Raw genomic sequence first — 27,138 nt, 5'->3', positions numbered from 1 at the left:
CCTGTTTGAATTCCTTAAACCTTTCAAAGGTTTCGGACTTATGTTTTATTAAGTGGACATACCCATATCTACTAAAATCATCAATAAAAGTCACATAATACCAATTAGCATCCCTTGTGGTGGTTTTGAATGGCCCACATACATCAGTATGTATTAGGTCCAACAAACCCTCACCCCTCTCACAAGTTCCAGTGAAGGGTGATTTTGTCATTTTTCCAAGTAGACAAGATTCACAACTATCATCTGATTTAAGGTCAAATGATTCCAAGACTCCACTCTTTTGGAGTTGGCCTATGCGTTTCTTGTTTACATGTCCAAGACGATAATGCCACAATGATGCTTTATCTAGTCTAGTAGAAGAATCAATATACAACACATTATTTCCTAAGTTGTCTACAATCGACACAGTTTCATACACACCATCACAAGGTAACTCTTTAAAATAAAACACATTTTTAAAGAAAGCATTAATACCACCACATTCATTATCAAACGAAAAGGTAAAACCTTGTTTGTACAAAGCATGAAAATAAATAATATTCCTCGCCATTTCAGACGAGTACACACATTTATTCAAATCTAATTTTAACCCATTATTAAGCAACAAAGTATAAACTCCAATCTTGGAAACAGGTGAAGCCTTCCTATTCCCCATGATTAAGTTTATCTTCCCGTGCTCCACATCCTCACTTCTTCTTAGGCCCTGCAAATCAGAACATATGTGAATACCACATCCTGTATCAAGCACCCAAGAGTTAGAGTATGTTGACTAATTAGACAATATAGTGTAAATACCTGCATAGGTGGGTTTCACTTTCCCATCCTTTAGATCCTGCAAGTACTTAGGGCAGTTTCGCTTCCAGTGTGCCTTTTCATGGCAATAAAAGCATTCTGCATCCTTAGGAATGGCAGAAGGAGTGGCAGAACCGTTCTTGGTCTTTGATGAGGAGCCTTCAAGAGACTTTCCCTTGGTACCCTTCGAAGGGTGCTTCCTCTTTTTCCCTTTGCCTTTCCCAATAGCTAAAACAGGGGTAGAAGTTGGAGTAGGAGTAGTAGAGGTAACAACCGCTTTACCCTTAAGACCGGTTTCAGCGGTCTTCAAGAGTCCTTGAAGCTTGCTGAGGGTAACTTCCTCCTTGTTCATATGATATGTCATTCGAAAATGATCATAACAAGAAGGAAAGGAGTGCAAAATGATGTCAATTGCCAACTCCTCGGGAATGTTAACATTCAGCTTCAGCAAACAGTCCACATACCTTTGCATCTTTTGCATGTGGCCCGTGACGGATTCACCATCCTTCATGCGGGTAGTTATTATGGAGGAGATTATTTCATACCGCTCCTGACGAGCACTCTGATGGTACCTTTCCATCAGGTCTTGGTGCATCTCAAAAGGGTAGAAATCTTCATACGACTTTTGGAGCTCGGCTGTCATCGTGGCCATCATGATACATGCCACCTTAGTAGCATCTCTCTCATGAGTCCTGAATTCAGCGATCTCCTCAGGAGTAGCAGTAGACTCATCAAGTTCTTTTAACTCCTTATCGAGGACATATTCCTTGTCCTCGTAACGAGTAACCATCCTGATGTTCCTAATCCAATCCATGAAGTTGGAACCATCAAAGATGACCCTCCCACAAAGATTCATGAGAGAGAAAGAACCAGTTGGGTTAGAGCCTGAAGCATTAGTGTTGGAAGACATCTGAAAGAAGAAAGTAAGTTTAGATTAGATATTTAGGATCCTTAATAAGACACCCAAAGGTAATATTAAGGCTAGGATCCAATCACAATATATTACACTTAGAAGAGGGATGCCGTAATCTAAGTAATAATATATTTGAAAGGTAGGTGAATGACGATTCACCAATTTCCACCATGAAAACGAAATGAATTATTAGGTTTAATTGGATTTGAAATTCCTATATTCTTTTGAGATTCATTGAACTTTTCAATGGCATGTTTCAATCTCGATTGTGCCCTTCAAGTTTTGTGATTGGGATGCCGAGGATCACAAAACAAGGTGTGAATAACCATTCTAATTCACTTGGTACTCTTAATATTATCACCTAATCAATGTGCCGGTTAACCACACATGCTCCATTAATCTATGACAAACATTAAGTCACCCTTCGTGATCCTTACTAGTCCTAGTTAGTGTGCCGGTTAACCACACACGCTCCACCAACGACTTGGTAAGGTACAAAGTGTGAATTCCATGGACTAGCACCATGTTCACATTTTCCTAAAATAACTAAGATTGGGAATTAAAAGAGTTTAGTTACTTTATAATATTCATTATACTATTAATGAGGATTTAAAGTCATTGTTCTACCCGTTCGGCTAACGACCCTCCACCGATCAAGCAAGCGGTGGGTGAGAGTATACACCCATTAAGTCGCCATTTTATAGGCAACAACCTTATACCCACCTTATAGACCGGCTTCGTGAATGAGGCCTACTAACGGTATAACGACTTGTTCTTATACATATATATAATAATTAACCATTAATGTTATAAATAGTATAAGGGTTGAATTTTAACTATTAAAACTCTAAGGTTTGGAATTAAAGTTTATTAAAGTGTGTGAAACTTTACAAATTCCAAAACTTGAGGGCAAGTTTTGTAACTTTGCAAAACTCTTCATTTCATAACTTATGAATTAAAGGTTCATAAAAATGAAGACTCTTCATTTTCATGTAACTTATGTGTTTTAAGTGTGTGTTAAATGAAAGTGACCTTTGGTAATCCATAACTTGAGGACAAATTATGGAATCCATTAAAACACATAAATGATAAAGAATTAATCCTAAACAATTCAGCAAATAATTCCTATCATTTTCTAAATTCATAAGAACATGAACATGATCATCAAAAATTCACGAATTATATGAACACATAAAATCATGGAATTTTGATATATGCTATTGTAAATGGATTAGAACAACCATTACACCAACTAAAATAAGTTTTATAACACCAAAACAATTTAGGGTAATGTTTCTAGTCCATTTCCAGCAGCAAAAGTCGAGAATCTGCACTCTTTCGATCCTACTCGTCGAGTGCATGAACTGACTCGTCGAGTAGGTTGAAGTTTTCCTTGGACTCGTCGAGTCCCCCCAATGGACTCGGCGAGTCCACCATGCACATAGCAACGATTTTGACCTTTTTCACTATTTTGCATCAAGTATCAAACAAGCAAGCCTAGGCTCTGATACCACTATTGGGTTTTGAGCAATCTAACACTTCCTAAGTGTGCATGCAACCCTAATAAACCTTGGATCTATGTTTATCTAAATACATGCAAAATAATAATTTTCCAAGGTTTATAACCTATCTAACATGGCATGGGGAACATTTCAACATAAAAGAGTTAGAAGAGATTACATACCTTTTGGTGAGTTTGGTTCTAAGGAGTTTGAGGGCCAAGCACCAATAGTGTGAATGCCTCAAATGGAATCACAAACACCACAAACTCTTGGAAAACTTTGAGAGAGTATACACCTTGTATAAAATCGGCCACACACATGCACACACACACTAGTTCACTAGTTTTCTCTTAGGCTCCATTTCATGCTCCATAAGCATGCTTATATAGTGTGCATGGTTAGGGTGAAACCCTAATAACCCATGTCTTTTCCTTTTCCAAGGATCCATGGGTTAAAAGCTCCATGGATCATCCATGGACTTCCACATAAGCCTAGCCCATTAACAAATGAGTATTAGCCCACACTATATAAAACAAATAGCCCATAATTTAATTAGTCTTCCTTTTAATCTCTAAATTAATTCATAATTAATTTAAGACTAAAACTAATTAAATAACGTAACTTCATATTAATATATTATAACTCATAATATATTAATAAACATATGTGTATAACTCTCATAAAATTATCCATAATAGTTTGGATGAGATGCAACCCAAATGGACCATGCCGGTCGGGTCAAGTATATACCAAATAAGTTATGGACTTAGACACCTTATCCAACAGATCATACATCCCCAAGCTTACTTGTGATATTCAACAGTCGTAATACTTTTGTTCTTGTCATTGTGACACTGGTTTTAGTATGAACGCAGGCATGTATACTTACTTAAATATTGTATTATTTATAAGTATAACTCTTAGACAGAGTGCTTTAATCCCAATGTATTTATAGTTAGTATATCTTTTATGGGTTGATATACTATATTCACTATAAACAATGCTCTGATACCAATCTGTCACACCCCAAAACCTAGAACGACGGAAACGTTCCGGGGTGGAGGACGTCATGTACAGTATCACAACACTGTAATGTAGTAAATAAGCAACAACATCATCCATTGCATTATAAGTAAAGTTTTAATACATATGTGTTCTTTCATTGTAATAAGACACCAAAAATATAAAATCAAAATAAAAGACGAGACATGTCTGTGCTCCGTCTTCTCAAAACCTGGCCATCATACCTGTCTACTGGTGACCTGAGAATACAAGTTATTTTGAAACACAGTATCAGCTTAAAGCTGGTGAATTCATAAGAATTTAAGTGTCCTTGTCTTGTTTTGAAAAATTGTTATGAATGTCATGTAAACCTTTAAGTTAGACAGTTGATATAAGTATGAAAACCCTAAGAAATCCCTTATTTCCAACTAGTATGAAATGTATTCTTCTAACAAGACCCGAATGTTTTGTTATGAAAATGTAGTCTTCTACCAAGACCCGAATGTTTTGTTATGAAAATGTAGTCTGCTACCAAGACCCGAATGTTTTGTTATGACAATGTAGTCTTCTACCAAGACCCGAATGTTTTTGTAAGTAAAAACGATAGATTTTCCTTTCTATTTACTAGTACTAAAAACACTTAGTCTAACTCCTCGTTTATGTGAATGTATCACATAATAAAGTAAATAGGAAAATGTACTAATGTAAGTGTTATCACTGGGTACTAGGACTAACACAACATCGCAATAAGCAAAATATATAACCTAATGAACATCCGAAGATTGTCCACTTATCCTCTGTAGCAGCAGCAGGGAGCAGGAAGGGTTAGTCCCAAAATCGATCTACCTAGTATAAGTATTAACATTAGACCTCCGTAGATGGTTATCAACCACTGGTGCTAATCAGATGGGATTCGGAATGGTTAGTCCCGCCTAGATATCCCGTTGAACTGGGATAGAAAAAGACAATTTACATAGACAGTACTAATAAATTATCCTGGCAAGCCGAGATACAAGTATTCATGTAAGCATGTTCATGCATCATCTAAGCATATGCAAACGTACTCATGTATCAGGTAAGTATATGTATATGTACTCATGTATTAGGTAATGTACTGGTATAGACTAATGAATGAACTGACTCTTGTGTGATTCCTTGTAATAGGAATAATGTTTTGTTTCTTCTAACTATCCTATCATAATTAACTGGAAGGTAATTGGTTATTCAAGAAGGTAAAGGTAATGATTTTGCAAGATATCTAAGAGTTTTGAATAATAATTAAGAGTCACTTGATGTCATGTTAAAAAATATTTCAAAACTAATACTTTTGTAAGGTATTTTAAGATAGAAAACCATTTCATGCATCACATTTTGTAGTATGTGAAATCTGCTGGATGAAAACACATTTATAAAATACATATGAGTGATTTAATAACAAGCTGTTTTCTACTTGTATCCCCCCCCCCCCCCATTAAAGCATTTAAAAACATTTAAAATATTCATTTAGGGGTATGAGCTCACCTGTAGATGGTGGTTTGGATGAACTTAATGATGTAGGATTACTAGGTGACAAGTGAAGACTTGTTCACACTCAATGATCCTAGTTAACATATAATCACACATATATGTATCCAATTAGACTTTAAACCACTAATTGACAAAGTAAAGCCACCCTAAGGCATGTAAAACACCTTATATAAGTGCTACAAGCCATAAGGATTGCATCTAAGTGCTAAAGGACCTTGCCATTGTGTTTGGGGCTCAAGGGTAAACTCCCTTGGAGTTTATGGTTTTTATGACATTGACCTAATGAGTTTACAGTTGTAAACTCAAGCGTTTACGATCGTAAACTCCTCTCTTTTTTACCATAAGTTGGTTTGAGGTTTTGCAAGTCCTTTGAAGCATTTCTACTTGGTGGTATGGCCTTTGGAAGAGATTAGGGCATCATTTCACTCCTTTTAGGAGTTTACGGCCTCATGGTCATTTCTCTTTTGGTTTACTACCTTAAACTCATGAGTTTACTACCTTAAACTCACGAGTTTACAACCTTAACCACATAATTTTGGTATTTGGGGGGGGGGGGGGGGTTTCAAGTCCTTAGCTTAATCATGGCAATAGTCTAGGTTAGATTTAGACATAAGGAATAACCATTGAACTTTTATGGGACTTTTATGCACTTTTTGGGGTGTTTACGGTTTTGGGAGATCCCCAAACCATAAACAAATAAAAATGGAAGTATTTTTTTGTGATAAAATCATTAAGGATGAAGCTAGACAAGTCCCTAAGGCATGGTGAAGCATCTAGGCACCTTAAGGCACCACTTTGCACCATAAATGGTGTTTACAGTTTTGGGAGCCTCCCAAAATCGTGAACACCTTGATCTTGGTGTTCTTGGGACTTTTCTTTGATGTTAATATGAACTACAAGCTTAAGAAGACTTAAGGATGGAAGTACGTACGATACGGAAGCTTGGATTTAGCTAAAAGTCCAAGAACACTTAGTGTGTGTTCTTGGTGTTCTTGGTGTTTTTGGAAATCTAATCAAAAACAAAAAAGTGAATGGATGAATAGATTCACAAACACTAGATTAAGTGTTTAGTCAACTTGAAATGGATAGAACACTTACAACTTGGAAGATCTTGAATTGTTTCTAGTTTGCTACTTGAGAGGTTTTCTTGAGTTTACTCTTTTGGATAAATGGGGAGTAAACTCATATTGACTAGACTTAAGGAGTAAACTCATGGATAAGCATTAGTTTTCGGGTATGATTTTTCGACTCAAACGAAATTGTTTGGCCGAGAGTTTCTAAGACGCGAGGTGTTTGCGGTTTTTAAAATTTAAAACCCGAGACAACACTTTCGCTCACACGTTCGTTTAAAAATAATATTAAAATAATCAAACGAACTTTATGTTTCTTAAAATAAGAAATAATGATATTAATTTATGATACGAAGTGGTTGACTTTTAGGGTTTGACCAAATGGAAATTTCGGGTTGTCACAACATGGCTAAGGATTGCCCCAAGGGATTTACAGTTTGTTTTCATTATAACCAGATCGGCCACCAGAAGGCTGATTGTCCCCAGCTACTTCAGGGATCAGTGCAGGGATCTTCACCTGCTACTGTACGAGCTACCGAGTGTCGGACCGTGAAGGCCGAGCTGCTGAAGGTTCGTGGGAGAGCTTTACAGCTGAGAGCGGAGGAGGTCGGCATGGCACCTGATGTCATAGCTGGTATGTTTTCTTTTGGTTATTATTTTCTGAATTATTTGTGTTTATATTGTGTTATGCATATGTACTTTTCTTGTGATTTCTATACATACCCTAGTTTTATTTGACTCGGGTGCACGTCAATATTTCGTATCATTAGCATTTAGTCGCCACATCAGTATCTGACATGAGTCACTGAGTCTACCTCTAAGACTTTCTATAGTCGATGAGCATGCGGTGTTTGCCATTGATGTGATCCCGGGATGTGTGCTTGAGATTTTTTGTGTTGAATTTCCGATTGATCTGGTGTCGATTGACATGGGTGACGTTTGTGTCCTTGTGGGCATGGACTGGTTGAGCCGGTTCGGAGCTGTGATCGACTGCGAGCATCATTTCGTGACCATACGAGACCCCATTGGGGGAGTGCTTACGGTATATGGCGAGGGTACTCGATCTGGATCAGCTTTCTACTCTGCTTCCTGAGCATGGCAGAGTCTACAATAGGGTTGTAGGGGTTTTGTAGCGTATGTGGTAGATACGCAAGTTGCTACTGAGGGAAAGAGTTATATCGCTAAGGTCCTGATAGTAAGGGAATTCTCGAATGTTTTTCCCGAGGAGTTACAGGGTGTGTCTCCCGAGTGGCAGGTGGAGTTTCGGATTGATTTGATTTTGGGAGCGGCACCTATTTCCAAGGCACCTTATAGCCTTGCACCGCCAGAGATGCAAGAGTTATCCTTGCAAATTCAAGAGTTGTTGGGGAAGGGATTTATCCGACCGAGTAGCTCGCCTTGGGGAGCACCGATCCTTTTTGTCAAGAAAAACGATGGTTCACACCGGATGGGCATTGACTACCTGGAGTTGAACATGCTGACGGTCAAGAACCGTTATCCACTTCCGAGGATCGATGATATGTTCGATCAGTTGCAGGGTGCATCTTGGTTTTCCAAGATTGATTTGAGGTCTGGGTATCACCAGATGAGGGTTCGTGAACAAGCTATCCAGAAGACGGCCTTTAGTACTCGTTATGGGCATTACGAGTTTGTGGTGATGCCTTTTGGACTCACCGATGCACCGGCGGCATTCATGCATCTCATGAATCGGGTGTGCAGGCCTATGTTGCATCGATCGGTGATCGTGTTCATTGATGATATTTTGGCGTACTCGAGATCCACAGAGTAACACGAGGAGAATTTAAGAGAAATTCTTAGAGTAGTGAGATCAAAGAGACTTTATGCCAAATTCTCCAAGTGTGATTTCTGGTTACGGGAGGTCCAGTTCCTAGGACACCTTGTTAACCAAAATGAGATTTTGGTCAATCCAGCCAAGATCGAGGCTGTTATGAGATGGGAGGTGCCGAGATCCCCTACAAAGATCAAGAGTTTTCTGGTTTTGGCCAGCTACTATCGGAGATTTATCATACATTTCTCCAAGATTGCTATCCCCCTCACTAACTTGACCCAGAAGAGCGTTACTTTTTCTTTGGGTCCCGAGCAGCAGACGTTATTTGAGACTCTTCGCTAGAACACGTGCGAAGCCTAAGTGTTAGCCCTTCCTAATGGGATGGAGGACTTTGTGGTGTATTGTGATGCGTCTATATCTGGGCTGGGGCGGTGCTAATGCAGAGAGGGCACGTGATAGCATACATATTGAGGTAGTTGAAGCCCCATGAGACGAGATATATTACCTATGATCTAGAGCTGGGGCGGTGATGTTTTCCCTCAAAATCTGGCGCCACTACTTGTACGGGATTCGGTGTACCATGTACACAGACCAGAAGATCCTGAAGTATCTCATGGGTCAGTTCAACCTGAATATGAACCAGAGGAGGTGGCTGTATGTGGTGAAACACTATGACTGTTTGATTCTGTAACGTCCAGGCGAGGCTAACGTGGTAGTCGACGCCCTGAGCCGCAAATCAGAGTGTGCCCCGATTCGAGATGTGTGTATGAGAATGATAGTGATGACTCCAGTCATGGATACCATTCGAGAGGCCCAAGTAGAGGCCATGAAACCGGAGAACCATAAGAGTGAGTGGGTGGTTGGGCAGGTGTCCGAGTTCGTAACGGACAACCTAGGACTTATGACTTTTCGTAGGCAACTTTGGGTGCCCTATACGGGCGGAGCTCGGCGTATGCTAATGGAGGAGGTGCATATATCTTGGTTCTCGATCCATAATAGGGCCACTAAGATGTATTTGGACCTGAAAAGAGATTATCGGTGACCATGTATGAAGAGCCATGTTGAATGGATAGTCGAGAGGTGCTTGACCTGTTGTCGGGTCAAGGCAGGGCACCAACGTCCACATGGTATATTGCAGCCTCTATAGATTCCCTAGCAGAAGTGGGAACAGATCTCTATGGATTTTATCACCAAGTTACCCAGGGCAACGCATGGAGTTGACGCGATTTGGGTGATTGTGGACCGATTGATGAAGATTGCTCACTTCCTTGCTATTAGTGAGAGCTCTTCTGCAGAGAAATTAGCCGAGATTTGTGTGAGAGAGGTGGTATCTCGGCATGTAGTGCCAATCTAGATTGTTTCGGATCGAGACGTGTATTTTACTTCTAGGTTTTTGAAGACATGTTACGAGGAGTTGGGCACATGCTTACATTTTACCACTACGTACCACCGCAAACAGATGGACAAAACGAGCGGACGATTCAGATACTTGAGGACATGTTGTGTGCATGTATCATGGACTTCGGACGGAGTTGGGACACCCATATACCATTGGCTGAGTTCTCCTACAAATACAGCCATCATTCGAGTATTAGTATGCCTCCTTTAGAGCTCCTGTATGGGATGAGGTGTCGGACTCTGATTTGTTGGGGAGAAGTGGGGTAGAGGGTTATGGGCATCACAGAGATAGTGTTGAAGATGACTGAGCAGATTCAACAGGTCAGATAGAGATTACTGACAGCCTAGAGTTGCCAGAAGAGTTATGCGGATAGGCGGTGACCCGAGCTAGAGTTCGAATTCGGAGATTTTGTACTCCTGAAGGTATCCCCATGGAAGGGGGTGATCCGGTTCAAGAAGCGGGGCAAATTAGGGCCCCAATATATCGGTCCTTTTAGAGTAACCACTAGAGTGGGTAGGATAGCATACCATTTGGAGCTACCTGCAGAGTTAAGTCAGATTCATAACACCTTCCACGTGTCCCAGCTGAGGAAGTGTGTGGCCGATGAGACGACAGTAGTGCCGCTATAGGACATTCAGGTGGATGCGAGCCTGAATTACATTGAGAGGCCGATTGCGATTTTAGACCGAAAGGTCAATGTTCTAAGGACAAAGAAGTGCCCCTGTTTCAGGTCCACTAGCAGCATCGGAGGGGATCCGATTTAACTTGGGAGCCGGAGTCAGAAATGTAGGAGCAACATCCTGAACTATTTGAGAGTCAGGATTTTGAGGTAGAAGTCTAATTCTAGCGGGGGAGAATTATAACATCCAGATTTCTGGGTATAATATTTTAAGTATTTATTTTGAGATATGTGGAGCGACACGATGAGTTGGTGCCTCAACTCATCGAGTCGAGTAGAGTCACGACTGGTGACATGGATTAATGAATGGACTCGACGTGTCCGTAAGCCGACTCGCCGAGTCAGCATTGTTGAAGGAAACCCTATTTTCTCGGACTTGTGGCCTATTTAAAGGCCCTTATGGCCTCCTTTTTTGGCCACCTTCCCCAAAGATAAACCGTAATCTGTGCTTTTCATTGTATAGAGAGAGAGAGAGAGAGAGAGAGAGAGAGAGACCATCTTAAGTATTCTTGAGCTTTTTGGAGGAAAGATTGGAAGATTTGGGGGATCTAATCAAGAGAGGACTGTGGATCTTACATTCTTCTGTCATTAGCTACTATTCATAGGTAAAAAGCTCTCATCTTGACCTCTTGTTCATTAGATCTTATTTTAGGGAAGCTTTTAGGGTTTTCTGTCAACATATTGTGTTCTTGAGCTATTTGGGCATGGTTTGAGGTTAGAACCTCAGATCTGGACTAGAGAGGACCTTGAGGGTCCAGAGTTTCAAACTTTATTGAGTTAGAGGAAGGTCCCCATGCATTTGACCTTCCTTGGAGCTTGTGATGGCATTATTAAGTATTTATGCCATGCATGGTCATCAAGATCAAACCTTTACGTGGCTTTTGGATATTAGGAGGCTAGATCTAGAGGTTAGTGTTGCAGATCTGACATTAGACATCCATATGAGACATTCATGAGTCAACTCACTTATTCTATGAGATGACTCGACGAGTCGGATCGGGTTTCCCCAACGATTCGTGACTAAGTGATAACCCGTCAAGTTAGGGGTTAAATCGACGAGCTGTGTCAGGCCCTTGGTAGAATTTAGAGGATACGAGTGGACTTGGCGAGTCGGGTCAATCTTGGTTGTTGACTCATATCGACTTCTCTTCACTTGAGAGTCTGTCAATTAGGAACATTGAGACCATGGCGGGGTAAAATGGTCTTTTACCCATCCAAGAGAATAGGAAGAGAAAACAGGGCCTTAAGTGTAAATGCGTAAAATAGAGATATTGATTGAAGTGGTTGTTTAATGTGTTAGGCGGAGGCTAGTTCGGGATTCTCGAGTGCATGTCTATTTCCCATTATCTGCAAGGGGAGTCTTCTCACTATACATACCTAGAGTGGTAATCAGAGTCGTGTGAAAGAGTATCTTAGATGTTATTTGTGTACTGTGATATACTATATTATTTGTATGTGATTTATGATATGTATTATTTAGAGTTTACAGAGTTAGGACCGGAAGGTTGACAGAGTTAGAACTGGAGGGTCCATCAGAGTTGTGGGACTGGAGGGTCCCACAGAGACACATTAACCGGAGGGTTATACAAAGTTATAGCCTCGAGTGGATAATATGTTGTATGTGGTAGTTTGGGGAACTCGCTAGGCTTCGTGCTTACCGTGTTATGTGTTGTTATGTGTTTCAGGTACCCTAAAGGATCGCGGGAAGGCACCAACGTGATTGTACACATCTGTTCGGAATGACATGCAGTATTCTAGGATTTGGATTTTGATTGAGATTTTATGTTGACAATCAGACACTTATGATTTTCTTGAAAGATACTATATAAATTTTGTGTATTTTAATAATGAAAATTTTGGTTTCAAATTTATATCGTTACAACCGAAAACCACATCTCATTGGTGGATTGTTGATGCAAATTAGGATTAATGCTATATTTATATTTTCTTTTGATAATTGTTGAAAATATGTTGTTTGCATCTTGTGTTTGGTTGTGCCTTGGTATCGGTTGATATGGTGATATTCATGTTATGTGATAGTTGTAAATTGCATGCGGTTATGATGTTTCTTGAATTGGTAATTATATGCTAAAGTGTGGTGACATCTTAATAAACTTCATTACATGATAATTGCTCATTTAAAATGTATGAGTAACATGATTATTTTGGTGTATGCATGCTTTTGTGGGGTGTAATAGTGATATGGGTAGAACCTTGCAAGTCTAATAGGTTGAAAAAGCGTAAGATTTATCAGTTAGTTACACAAACTTTCTAGATGGTGGTGTGACACGTGGTTCATGTGCACCTCCGTGTACAGGAACTGGAGTAGTGTTGGATTTATGGTGTGGCCGGATCAAACATCATGTAGGAACCAGGAGGTGTATCTATGGAATTGACACCATTTGTACTGATCCTGAACGACACCATAAAGTAGAACTTTGTAGGTCGGAGTAGCGAAAGTGGGAGTCTTGGGGTTGGTGTATTTGGGTGGAAGTCATGAGCCACTTAGACAACTAAATTGGTTGAGCACACAAGTAATGAACGACGTTAAGTTGTTAGGTAGACTGTCCCTATGGAACCCCAAAGTAGTTAATCGGTTGAATTAAAAATTACATATAATAAATGGTGAATTAAATTATACGCAATAATCGGTTAAGTTGAGTTGAAACCTATATGATTGAAATAAATTATTTTATAATATTACTTGTTTTTCTTGACTATGCCATTTTCATGATTTGCATGGATGACCCATAAGGGAATTGTGTGTTTTCTTTTTGGTTGTGTATAAATTGTTGGCTCACGAGGCAGTTGCTAACACTTGTATCTTTTCTCTTTTGTACCTTATGAATGGTGCAGACAGTTTAGAAGATTGGCCTTAGTCAGAGGGGTTCATATTGGTAGTAGATTTATAGTAACGATACCCCTCCTGGACACGTTTTTGATTATTTACTTTAAAGTACTTTTGTTTACATTTTAAACGGTTTGAAATTATAATTGAATTTTTGAAGTAACGTTGTGGTTTTGAAAATATTTTGAATTAAAAACTAAGTCTTCCGCTAACGTATTCTGTTAAACAAATGTTTTAAATAGAAAAAAAATTATGGTGAAAATCACGATGTTACAAGTTGGTATCAGAGTTGGGGAACGACTCGATATGTTCGACGAGAACGTCAAAACTTATAATAGGGGGGGTGGGTGAAGGTGGGTGGGTGGGTTGAACCTGATCACACATCGGTTGGGAAGGAGAACTAAGAATTCCTTATAAGGAGTGTTGATACCTTCCCTGTCATAATGCGTTTTAAAGTCATGAGGCAGTAGACCCCCTGGGAAGTTTTCGTGTCGGGAGCCCAAAACGGACAATATTGTTATACATGCTGAAGGGGGATGTTACAAATATGGTCGTTGTAACTGTAGAGTTGGTTGGTATTGGTGATTTTCCTAAGCTTGGTATGGGTTTTGCTAGTGGTTGTTTCCCCAAGATTGGTTGTTGTCCCACTATTGGTCATGTTGATATTGATCATAACTCCATTGGTTTGGCCAGTAGTAGCTTCCGATTTCATGTGATTCAGTACAAGAAATCAAAGTATTAGCGGCGACACCGTTAGCGACGACGCATAGCAATAGCGGCGACATGTAAATGACGTGTTACATGTCGCCGCTATTGCTATGCGTAGCCGCTAAAGGCGTCGCTGCTAATGCTTTGATTTAGCAATCCACGTCATTCTCACCCCATTCGTCCAATTTTCTTTTGATCTAACGGCTACTGAGGAAAGCGGAAACGCGCGTTCCATTTTCCCTCCACTTGTCGCCGCTAATGCCCTAATGTCGCCGCTATTGCCCATGCGTCGCCGCTAAAACCCGTTGCCGCTAATACTCAACACAGATTACCCCCTCACAGGTTACCTTTCTGCCATTTTCTTCCTTACCTTGCACCTTCTCTCGTTTTCCTCTCTTTCGTTCTTCAATATCATGATTTTTTGACAAGTTTGTGGAGTAGGAATTGCTTCTTGGACTGGTGCTTGCCCCTCCTTCCCCCAAGACAGCCATAAACCGGAGCTATTTTTGCAAATTCCGAAATTGCCCCTCCTTCCCCCAAGGTCGAATTTCTCATCTTTTTTTTATGATTTTTTTGTTTTTGTGTTAATTAAGATGATAAAATGTGAGCATTTTTCAATTTTATTGAGTGATTATGTTTGTATTTTGAGATATGAAGTGGTTATGCATATTTTGTTGGATTATTTTGTTTGATTGTAGGTATTTTGTTAGATTATTTTGTTGGTTTGTGTTTTTTTTTTTTTTTTTTTTTTCCAGATTTGTGGGAATTTAAGTATGCATTTTGTGTATAATTTGATATTCATGTTTAGATTATATTGATGTATAAAAAACATGACATGAATATATACATTTGTTGGATTGAAATTTATGTTTATACTACATTGCCTTAAAATGAAATTTAGATGTATATATTTGTATGAAATTGGATGAAATTGGAATATGCAAATTAGATGTATACATTTGATTTAAGTGTATGAAATTGGAATATGCAAATTGGACTAAATTGGAATATGCAAATTGTATGAAATTGGATATATACATTTGGTTTAATTGTATGAAATTGGATGAAATTGAAATATGCAAATTGGATGTATACATTTGGCTTAATTAGGTTATTAATAGCAACCTACTTCTAGTAATGTATTGTATATGGTTTCAAAGTGCTTAATTTTGTTAGTGACTTAATGTTTGGTCAACTTAATAGCAACATACTTTTAGTGACTTAATGTTGGTCATTACAACTTTAGCTTTAATTAGGTTATTAATAGCAACGTACTTCTAGTAATATTAATTTAATTATAGAATAAATTTAAATTAATTTAAAAAAAAACATTAAAAAAATAATAAATTATGAAAATAAAGTTAGTTTAATAAATTAAACTAATAACAAAAAAGAAAATATTAAATTAATTATGAAATCTAATTAACTTACGTTTAGAGTCAAATTAAGTTACATGTATAGAATCAAATCATATTAATTATAAAACTAATTTAATAGAAAATATTAAATTAATTATAAAATCTAATTAATTTACCTTTAGAATCAAATTAAGTTACCTTTATAAAATCAAATTATATTAATTATAAAACTAACTTAATAGCAACATACTTTTAGTGACTTAAAATAAAGTTAATGTTAAAATTAAAATAAAATAAAGTTAGTTTAATAAATTAAAATGAAAATAAAGTTAGTTTAATAAATTAAACTAATAACATAAAAAGAAAATATTAAATTAATTATAAAATCTAATTAATTTACGTTTAGAATCAAATTAAGTTACATTTATAAAATCAAATTATATTAATTATAAAACTAATTTAATAGGAAATATTAAATTAATTATAAAATCTAATTAATTTACCTTTAGAATTAAATTAAGTTACCTTTATAAAATCAAATTATATTAATTATAAAACTAAGTTAATAACAACATACTTTTAGTGACTTAAAATAAAGTTAATGTTAAAATTAAAATAAATAAAGTTAGTTTAATAAGTTAAAATGAAAATAACGTTAGTTTAATAAATTAAACTAATAACAAAAAAGAAAATATTAAATTAATTATAAAATCTAATTAATTTACGTTTAGAATCAAATTAAGTTACATTTATAAAATCAAATTATATTAATTATAAAACTAATTTAATAGAAAATATTAAATTAATTATATAATCTAATTAATTTACCTTTAGAATCAAATTAAGTTACCTTTATAAAATCAAATTATATTAATTATAAAACTAACTTAATAGCAACATACTTTTAGTGACTTAAAATAAAGTTAATGATAAAATTAAAATAAAATAAAGTTAGTTTAATAAACTAAAATGAAAATAAAGTTAGTTTAATAAATTAAACTAATAACAAAAAAGAAAATATTAAATTAATTATAACATCTAATTAATTTACGTTTAGAATCAAATTAAGTTACCTTTATAAAATCAAATTAAATCACTTATAAAACCAACTTAATAGCAACATACTTTTAGTGACTTAATGTTGGTCATTAAAACTTTAAATTTAGCTTTAATTAGGTTATCCCGTGTTGGAATACTTTTTGAATCGTCAAATTTATGAATACTCTACTTGATTTTTGTTTCTCGTAAAGTAAATCTTAAACACTAAATTATGTTTCAGTTGCATCATGTCTATTGATAAAAGCTGGACTACTAATCCACATCGTCAATCTCCCGAGTTCCAGCTAGGGCTCGACACTTTTGTCGAGAGATCCATGTTACACCTAGATTGTAAAGGAGAAACCAAATGTCTGTGTGTGAAATGTGATAATCGTTACTTCATGAATCCGAAACCAATGAGACGTCATGTTCGTATATATGGTTTCAGTCAATCATATAAAACATGGATATATCACGGTGAACCTTTAATCCCTCCAGTTGTAGATGTCGTATCGCCAAGCAACGAGATGGCTGATGTTATTGGTGATGTTATGTGGGAGTCGAGAGAAAATGATATAAACCTCGATGAAGGAACCTCGTATATAGGGGGTAGTGGTGTCGATGATGATTTTGAAGAGTTGTTAGAGGCAGTCGAAACCAAGTTATATCCTGGTTGTACGTTTTCATTCCTTGATTTTTTAGCAAAGCTGATGCATATAAAGATCAACAACAAATGGACTGATAGTTCATTTGATCAACTCCTTGAGTTGTTGCATTCGGCATTTCCGCCGGGCAACAAGGTTCCCCGTTCATATTATTTAGCAAAAAAGAAACTGAAGAAGTTAGGTTTGGGGTACGAGTCAATTCATGTGTGCAAAAATGATTGTTTTCTCTTCTGGAAGGAACACAAGTCATTGCAAGTTTGTCCCGTTTGTAAAGAGAGTCGGTGGATTGATAAAAACACCAAGGGTAAGAAAGTGGCTCATAAGGTGTTACGGTACTTTCCAGTGGCCCCTAGACTACGCGGTTTGTATTGTTCGCGGTACACTTCCAAAAATATGATATGGCATAGTACTGGGAGATCAGAAGATGGTGTGATGCGTCATCCCGTTGATGGAGAGTCTTGGTAAAAATTTGATGTAGATTTCCCTGACTTCTCGAGTGAACCTTGCAACGTACGACTAGGGCTGGCAGCTGATGGCTTTAATCCATTTGGTAACATGTGAAATCCGCATAGTACGTGGCCGGTTGTACTCACCATTTACAATCTGCCACCATGGCTTTGTATGAAAGAGTCATCATTCATGTTGGCCTTGTTGATTCCCACCCTAAAGCGCCTAGAAAGGACATAGATGTTTTCCTTAGGCCGTTAGTGGAAGAGCTTAAGTTTTTATGGAAATCAGGCATACGCATTAAAGACGCAGCGACAAACACATTCTTGAAGATGAAAGCTATGTTGTTATGGACAATAAACGACTTTCTAGCTCGTAGTAGTTTATTAGGCTGGAGCGGACAAAGGTATAGAGAATGCTCGACTTGCAATGAAGACACTCCTTCGTACGGTGCAGTAAATAAAGTCGTTTATATTGGTCATCGTCGGTTCTTAGATGCTGATGATCCATTAAGGATGAGTTTGAAATTTAATGGGCAACCAGAGACAAGACCCGCTCCGAGACACTTTACTAATGAAGACATACAAGAGCAACTAGGTCGTCTAATACTTCGTAAACCGGGTAAACATCCTAACACTCTCAAAGAAAACATGGATCGGCAAGGATTCGAGTTGAACTGGTGGAAACGTAGCATATTTTTTCGAGCTCGAGTATTGGTCTTCTCTACAGCTGAAACACAACATAGATTTGATGCATGTCGAGAAAAATGTGGGTGAGAGTCTTTTGGGTACTTCTATGATGAATGATAAGAGTAAAGACACATCAAATGCATGTGAGGACTTGAAAAATCTGAATATCCGGCGTAATCAATGGTTGTAAAAAAGGGGTAACAAGTTCACTAGACCACATGCAAGCTATTCATTCAAGAAACCTGACCGCAAAATCTTTTGTCAATTTATAAGAGATGTTAAATTTCCTGATGGGTTTAGATCTAACATTAGTAAGCAAGTGGTAGATAATGATACTAACATTATTGGGTTGAAATCTCATGACTATCACATTCTTATGCAACGTTTGATACCGATTGGAGTTAGAGCGTTATTGGATAAAGAAACTTCTACACCAATTGTAGATCTTTGTATGTTTTTTCAAGCAAATTTGCTCCAGATCACTAAAGGTGGAGGATATGAGGAAAGCAAAGGAAGACATTATTAGAATCTTGTGCAAGTTAGAGTTGATATATATATATATATATATATATATATATATATATATATATATATATATATATATATATATTTCATCAATATAGAAAATTCAAATCTGAACATCCTGAAAGTGACGAAAAGACCGAATTTCCTAACTGGTTTCTTGAAAAGGTAATCATAATTAACAAACAAATGTCTTTCATAAATTTAATGAATCAAGAATACATAACACATCAACATATGTTTAATAGGTTTATCAGATGGAAAAAGAAAACTCTCCTAAATTCCACAAAGAGTTGTCAGCCCTTTCAATGGGTTCACAAATGGATGTTCATACTTACACTGCGTGCATAGTCAACGGTGTTTGGTTTATGGTACTTAGTCGTGATGCACAACGCAAAACGCAAAACTCTGGGGTTCTAGCGGTTGGTGAGAATGGAGAGAAATATTATGGCCAGTTAGAAGAGATTAGGGAGGTGCAATATCCATATGATTATTCAACTGTAATATTTCGGTGCAAGTGGTTTGATACGGGAGATATTCCTGATGATAATTTGATAAGTATCGACACAGAAAAAGAAGCGTACCAAGATGATCAACTCATATATGCTTCAAAACCCAAACAAGTATTCTACATCTGCCGGCCTGTTAATCATCGAAGAAACCAAAACAACAACCCTTATTGTGTCGTCGAGCATGTTAATCATCAAAATATTTGGGTTATACCATCTGACAATCCTCGTGTCCAAAATGCTTACAGTGACTCTGTCCAAGATGTCGACAATGTGGAGGCCGAAAATGTTGACATAGTTCAAACCAACTCTTCATCTGGAGCTAGACTTTTTATTGACTTCTCACAATACTATGAAAACAATGTTGATGTAGCTCAAAACAATGCTGATTATGATGATGAAGACGAGACTGAAGTACCTCCGCCAACGGGTAGAATCGATAATGTTTCCGATGAAGAGACCGATTATGATTATGGCGATTCTGATTATGATACGGATGAAGAAGACATTGAAGTATATGATCAAGATTCTGATTAAAAAAACAATTTTTTTTTTGGTAATAGAAACTTTATTTGAAATGTACCTTTAATTCATATTGTTTGTCTAACTTTTATTTATGTTGTTTGTCTATATTGTATATCTTACAATTTCGCAGGGTAACTAACTTTTATTTATATTGCAGATGAGGTTTACTTGGGCAATACTCTTGGCCATGATGGCTGATGTTATGGGGCTTGGACACGGAGGTGATGGGGCCAGGGATCCACCACCTCCAGGAGGCTTTGGTCGTGGTCAGCACGAACAAGATGGTGAGTTTTATTATGATATATTTATTAACTATTTTTATTATTTTATAATAAGTTATCGTGACTAATAGGTTTAATTGTATTTTTTCAACCGAGCTTCCTAAAAAAAGGAGGGGCATGTCAAAAAATATTGAGTTGGGAAAGTTAATAAGGGCAAATAAGGGAAAGCCCATAGATTTGGATTTCGACAGGGAGATCACATATTCCCCTGTCGGGAAGCGTGGTAATTGGTTCACCCATGAAATTGGGAGGTATTTGTGGAACAATGTCCCTTTCAACGTATCTGGTTGGGACAATGTTTCCCCCGATTTAAGCAACGCAACAGTTGTTCATCTAAAGGTAACTTGGATACAATTTTAAGTTTAGTTGTGATCGTTATTTAATTAACTAAAATTTTTGTGTTTTGCAGAATAAATTTGATTTGGATAAGGTTAACATGGATCCGGAGCGTGCTCAATTGTTGTGGAGCATTGATTCGAGTCTTGCAAAAGTTTACAGAGGCCGAAAAAGTAAAGCTCATGCTTATTTTAAGGAAATCGGGGGGCCTGCAGATATCCAAACCGCACTAAACAACCCCCCTAACGGAATGTCACATGAAAATTGGGCGAAGGCAGTCGAACAATTTCAAACGCCAGAATTTTTAAGGCGTTCGGTGTCAAACAAGGAATGTCGTGCAAAACAAGTAGTTGTAAACAGAGGGGGTCGAGCTCATATAGCAATGCATGTTTCAAAGAAGTAAGTTATGACATATTTAAATATTTATTTAAAGTATAACTAATCTAAATTTTAATGTTAAATAGGATATCAGTCGAATCGAAGCTTTTCGTAAAGCTAATTCCAATCGGCAAGGGGTATTTTATAGTCCTGCAGTCGAGCAACAATACGTAAGTGGTTAATTTGTATTTTTCATATAAGTGTTTATATTGTCGAAGGTATTTAGTAATCTAATTTTTATGATTTTTATTATTTTTAAAAAATACAGAATGCTTTACTCGAAGAGATAAACCAACGAACCCAAGCTACTTCTGAGGCAAGCGGTCTAGCACCAACTGATATAAAAGATTGTTTTGAAAGAATATTGGGTGTTCGACGCAGACATATCAGAGGCATTGAGTGTAAACCCCCTACTATTGTGTCTATGTATGATCAGCAACAACCAATGACACAAGAACAACCACAATCACAGGTAATTGTTAGTAAATGCTATAATGGAAAGTAGAATGTTATAATGATATGTTGGTTATGATTTGATATGTAGATATTTTGTAGTTTGGTAATTTTTAGAAAGTAATGCTATAATGGAAAGTAGAATGGTATAATGATATGTTGGTTATGGTTTGATATATTGATATTTTGTAGTTTTGTAATTTTTGGAAAGTACAATGCTATAATGGAAAAAAGAATGGTATAATGATATGTTGGTTATGGTTTGATATGTTGATATTTTGTAGTTTGGTAAGTTTTGGAAAGTACAATGCTATAATGGAAAGTAGATGTATGATTAAGTGTATTTGATATGTTGATATTTTGTAGAATGGTAGAATTAATTATAATGTTATTCTGATATGTTGTTAATATATTTTGTTTTCTTTATAGCTGCAAATGCTCCAAACAATACTACCGGACCAGGCCTGTTCTGCAACATTGGAAGAGTGGGTTCGTTCATTGCTGCCACCAAATAATGAAGGACATGATGATGAGGACGAGTAGTTATTTTAGGATTTTATAAAACGTTTTGTAATTTGGAAGAATACTTAATGTGGTATGGATTAATAGTTTGGATTGATTGTATAATATGTATTAATATTTCTATAAAAAGATATCAGATTTCTCAAATGCTATATGGATTAATAGTTGGATTGATTATAAATTTAATGTTAAATAAATTAAAAAAAATCAAAAGAGTATTAGTAGCGACAGCTTTTGTGGCGACACTATGTTATTAGCGGCGACACACTATTAGCAGCGACCATTAGTATTAGCGGCGACGCTAGGTATTAGCGGCGACAACGAGTATTAGCGGCAACATTTAGTGTATTAGCGATGAAACAATACAGGCGACGCATTTGCAGCGACATGTCGCCGCTAAAGGTATTAGCGGCGACACGCCCACCCTTTAGCAGCGACACGTGTCGTCGCTGTTGCCCAGTCTTCTTGTAGTGATTCCTCCCATTCTCATTGTAAATATGGAAACATGTTGGTATGATGTCCATTTAGAATGCAAAATCCACAAGGAATAGGTATGGGATGCACACGTTGGTTATTTCCAATGATCATAACCAATTGGACTAGTTAAGAAAGTTCATCTTTAATATAAGGATTGTTCATTTCTGAGCCATACTTTTTGTTTTTTATTGTTTTAGAGAGATGTACATGCTCACAAAAATCCCAACATAAATAATTAGGAAGACCATGTCCCCAACAACGATGCTAATTTGTTAAAACATTGTCGTTTCCATCCCATACCCGATGGTGTAAGGCTCGTTTTTTGTTTTTTCCTTATTATGTTTTCGGGAAAATGACATATAGACCCTATTATGTTTCTAGGGTTTATCGATTTAGCCACTTAACTTATTTTGTGTCTTTATAAGGAAACGAAGTAGTGAGCAACCTGCCTTTTTAGTCACCTTCACCTATTATAGCAGGTTTCAATGCCACATCATCAAGATTTGCCCCATCAGCCATGCCATGTCATCGATGATCTGTGTAAGTGGCTAAATGGGTAAACGACGATGGTTTCGTCTACAAACGTCTCAAACGCCCCCGTCTTGATTCCACCAGCGCATCGGCTGATCAGCCTCCGGATCTTGCAGCTGAAGCGAAAGCACACACAGAAACAAAGAAGAAGGTGCTATTAAAACTCAAAACCAAGTATCACCAAAAGATCCACCATTGGGAACATTTGTCGAACACCTTGAAAGCATTGCAAAACCGTATGCAAAATCAACCATCGCCCATGGTACTGTCAGATCAGACGGTCTCCGTTTTGCCGGAAAATTCGTCAAATTCTCCTTTCCAGGATCTTACTGACACACTCCTTGCTCAGGTATTGGCCCACCCTCAATAATTACCGTATTTGGATGTTGGATTGTTGATGTCGTTACTTGTAGAATTCAAAACTACAACTGATTTTCTTGCCCAGTTTCCACCAATAATCTTCTATTTCTAGCCCTAAATTCACGGTTGTTGAGGCGGACGATGATGTTTGATGGCGCGTCGAGGCTGTGTTTTGATTCAGGACAGACGTGTGGGAGGAGGAGAGAGAGCGGGGTTAGGGTAGTGATCGGAGCTGGAATCCCTTGGTTGTATGCGTTATTATCATCTAAATCTCGTTGATTCGTTAGTAAACCCCTTGATTCTTGCGATTTTCTCTTCTTTAGATTATCCTTTGATTTTCATTATAACCAACTCATGGAATTAGCAGGCAGATGAAAACGGGATACAGAGGATAAAAATTATTCTCTTTTCAATTGTGAAATCTATTGAATTTATTGTAAAAGAATAGGTATGGACAATGGTAAATTTACTGTGTAAACGAATGAAATTCAATAGAAATAGAAAAAATATTTATTAGATATATTTATTAGATGTTAGTGTTTGGGTAAACTCTTTGAGAGGAAAGTTGAGAGGAAGAACACGATGGTGGATGCGTGGTAGATTGTGTTCTTGAGAGAGAGAGAGAGAGAGAGAGAGAGAGAGAGAGAGAGATATGTGGGACCAAGGGTAGGAAAAATTAAAAGTCAACATCAAAAAATTTGTCAACAAATGTTAACCGGATGACCCCTTCAATTCTTCCAAAATGACCTAATAGACCCGACAAAAATGAGTTCATTCCCTTATTAGGCTAAAAAATAAGTTAAGTGGCTAAATATGTAAACCCTAAAAACATTATAGGGTCTATATGTCATTTTTCCTTATGTTTTCTATTTATGATGTCTTGTCTGAATTGAAAATGTTTTTTTTATAATTTGAATGAACCATGTAACAAATTTATCCTTATGTGTAAATAAAAGTGATGTTAAGTATATTAATCACACACATTATCTATATGCTAAGTTGAACATAATATTGAATTACAAACATCATTAATAATTTATATCCAAAAACATAATTTATATGCAGTATAAAATACAGCCTTTTAATTAAAATACAATTTCTAAATCTGGATTTATACCCACGACCACTACATTCAAATTATCGATTATATTAAACAACTTGTGTAGATCGCTATCTTTAGTGATACCCAATTGGCGCTGGATACTCCTTCAATTCATGTCCTTGACATTGAATATCCTGAAAAAAAAACAATATTATTAAAAGATTAATTATAATTTGAATTGTTTTAATTATAAATAGAGAATAATATCGACATATTTTCCTATAATGATTGCATGCATGCAAGACATACGTACCGATGCGTAATGGTTAAGATCACGATGATGTGCTTCGTCCGCTCGTATAACCCTCACTACATCTTTCAATGTTGAATTTTGCGGCAAGCACCAATAATCAATAGCAATGGCTGGTGCTGGAATATCCTTCATTACTCCCTTCTCCAAATCATTCAAGAAGTCAGTATACGAATTCACTGCCTCCTCCTCAAGGTAGCCGGTGATCCTATGAGCAAGCTTTGGTGATGCCAAATACGCTAAGAAGTATGCATTAAAGAATACTCCTTGCACTACAAAAACTAGGGCTCTTTCATGCCATTTTGGTTCATATACATCAATGAATGTCATGAGATGCATTCTCTCGTTTTCTGCTTCTTCTAATAGGGCTTTGATCCATCCACCACTTTGCTCAAATCGGCGTAATGATTTTGTGTGCAACAACATCCCTCCAACCATTCCAGGCACCGCAGCCACCGTTTCAAGTAGAACCGCATGGTGTATATGTTTTTTCTGTAAAAAATTGAAATTGTTACAAGTTTACACAAAAAAAAAAGTTGTTGCTAAAAGTATCATTGAAATTCCATAATTTTAACATGTTTTAGGTCAAATATGATGTGTGGGTTTTTGGTTTTGAATTAATGAAAATAAAGAAAAAAAAATCAATAAGAAAAATCATTGGAAATTTAAGTACTTTCTTTAAGTAAATTTTCTTTTATTTATTTATTTGTTTATTTTTCTTTCCATTTTATATTTCAAATGTTTTTTATGTATTATTTACCTATATTATACATATGCATACCTGAAAATAGAAATGGGTGGGATACTTGAGTGCTTGAACTATCCAAAACGCGATCTTATCATTCCATGTGACTGGTTTGTGGTGTTTCGTGACATCAATCGATGTATCCGCTTGATAAGCTTCCCATGGCTGTTACATTAAAAAAAATTAATGTTAGTTTGTCTACTCATAGCTATAAAAAAGAAATTTCTAAATATACTATAAGAACTATTGGTGTTTTTTCCATCTACGATTATTGTTTAGTCTATAAAACTAACATGGGACGACTACTTACCCGAAAACAATTCCATTTCCAAGCTGACCCGTCGGCTTTGGTGAGCGATGGTGGTGCGACACCCCAATAGCTTGAGATCGCTTTTGTATTAGTGTTCTCTTTTTTGTCCATGCCAGATTCAGAAGAAGCATGTGTGCTCCAATTACGAACATGCATGTTTAAAACCCTAGTCATTCCGACAGTGGTTCCATTTGGAATCCTAGAGGATTCGGCGATGATGGAATGTGTAAAACTTGTTGTGGAGAATAAACGTGGTCCCAGTTGCTTTAAAAGTAATTGAGACATCTTTGTTGTCATGAAGATATTGTTTTGGTTCATATCAAAAGTAAGAGAAAGAAAGAAAGTATTATTTGAAAATTGGTGATTTGTTGGTGTAGGAGGTGGGATGAAATTAGGGTTTTATATTGTATTGATGAAGTTGACATAATCCAAGAAATAGCAAAGAAAGGTCAAGAAAATGTATGTCCTTAATTATGAGAAGTCGTTGGTCAATATATATTGTTAGCTAGTTTGACACGTACATTGGAAAATATTTAGAGAAATGTTGTTTCGAATTATTCTTTTATTTGAATCAACATATTCACATGATATACTATATATCGTTCGTTGTTAAATGGCTATAGTAACAATGAGGAAATATTTACAATAACATACGATTTAATTAATATATAATTTAATAAAGACTTTAACAGTGTTGTTTAATTAACAATGAGAAAACAAAGATTCATAATAAATCAAGATCCAACTTATTAATTTTAGATAATATATAACTTTCACATAACAAAAAAAATTATAAGAAAAAATAAAAATAAAAATAAACACTTTCCAAATTTTATACATGGAATATACGTTATAGAAGTTACTTTCGTGTCGTGCTTGACTTTGATCTTGGGTTCTAGTGTTCGACATGTGATCATTGCCTTTTCGTGTAACCAAGAATCTTCCACCCCCGCCAACAACTTTGGAAACCTTTTCAAACTTTTTCTTATAAACTATCTTCGGACTTTTTCTTAATAAAAATAACATCTTTATATTCATTTATGTATTGAATTAAAGAGATAATTTGGTCTATATTTTTATAAACCTTTATAATTACTTATTTTAACGAGAACTGATATATTTAAACATTAAAAAATATCATTAAATTAGATTATAATTAAGGAAAAATGCATAAAAATCCAACCAATTATACATGTATATGTAGAAAAACCATTATATTATTTTTATGTTCAGAAAAACCCTTATATTATTATTTACATTTAAAATAAAACAAAATTATAGATTTTTAGAAGAAACGATCAGCTAAAAATATGATATGATATACATATCCCTTATATTTCTTTGATTATATGCAAAAACATGTCAATTTCGATTATTTTCATTCGATTGTATTCTGAATATGTTTGATTTT

General features: G+C 36.3%; 1 protein-coding gene across 1 annotated transcript; it reads right to left on the bottom strand.

The window, feature by feature from the left end:
- Positions 1-24,331: 24,331 nt before the first annotated feature.
- On the bottom strand, positions 24,332-26,082 carry LOC145048909 (ubiquinol oxidase 3, mitochondrial-like). The gene is made up of 4 exons (XM_078997559.1): positions 25,728-26,082; positions 25,454-25,582; positions 24,676-25,164; positions 24,332-24,556 (listed from the first exon to the last, which is right to left on the bottom strand). The coding sequence occupies exons 1-4, from the start codon at positions 26,043-26,045 to the stop codon at positions 24,497-24,499; spliced, it is 996 nt and encodes a 331-aa protein (XP_078853685.1). The 5' UTR covers positions 26,046-26,082; the 3' UTR covers positions 24,332-24,496.
- Positions 26,083-27,138: the final 1,056 nt, after the last annotated feature.

The sequence above is a fragment of the Lactuca saligna genome, chromosome 5, assembly GCF_052625555.1.
Source record: "Lactuca saligna cultivar CGN05327 chromosome 5, ASM5262555v1, whole genome shotgun sequence".
NCBI classification, from domain to species: Eukaryota; Viridiplantae; Streptophyta; class Magnoliopsida; order Asterales; family Asteraceae; genus Lactuca; species Lactuca saligna.
The sequence above is the reverse complement of the archived record's forward strand: the minus strand, read 5'-3'. Positions and strand labels throughout refer to the sequence as shown.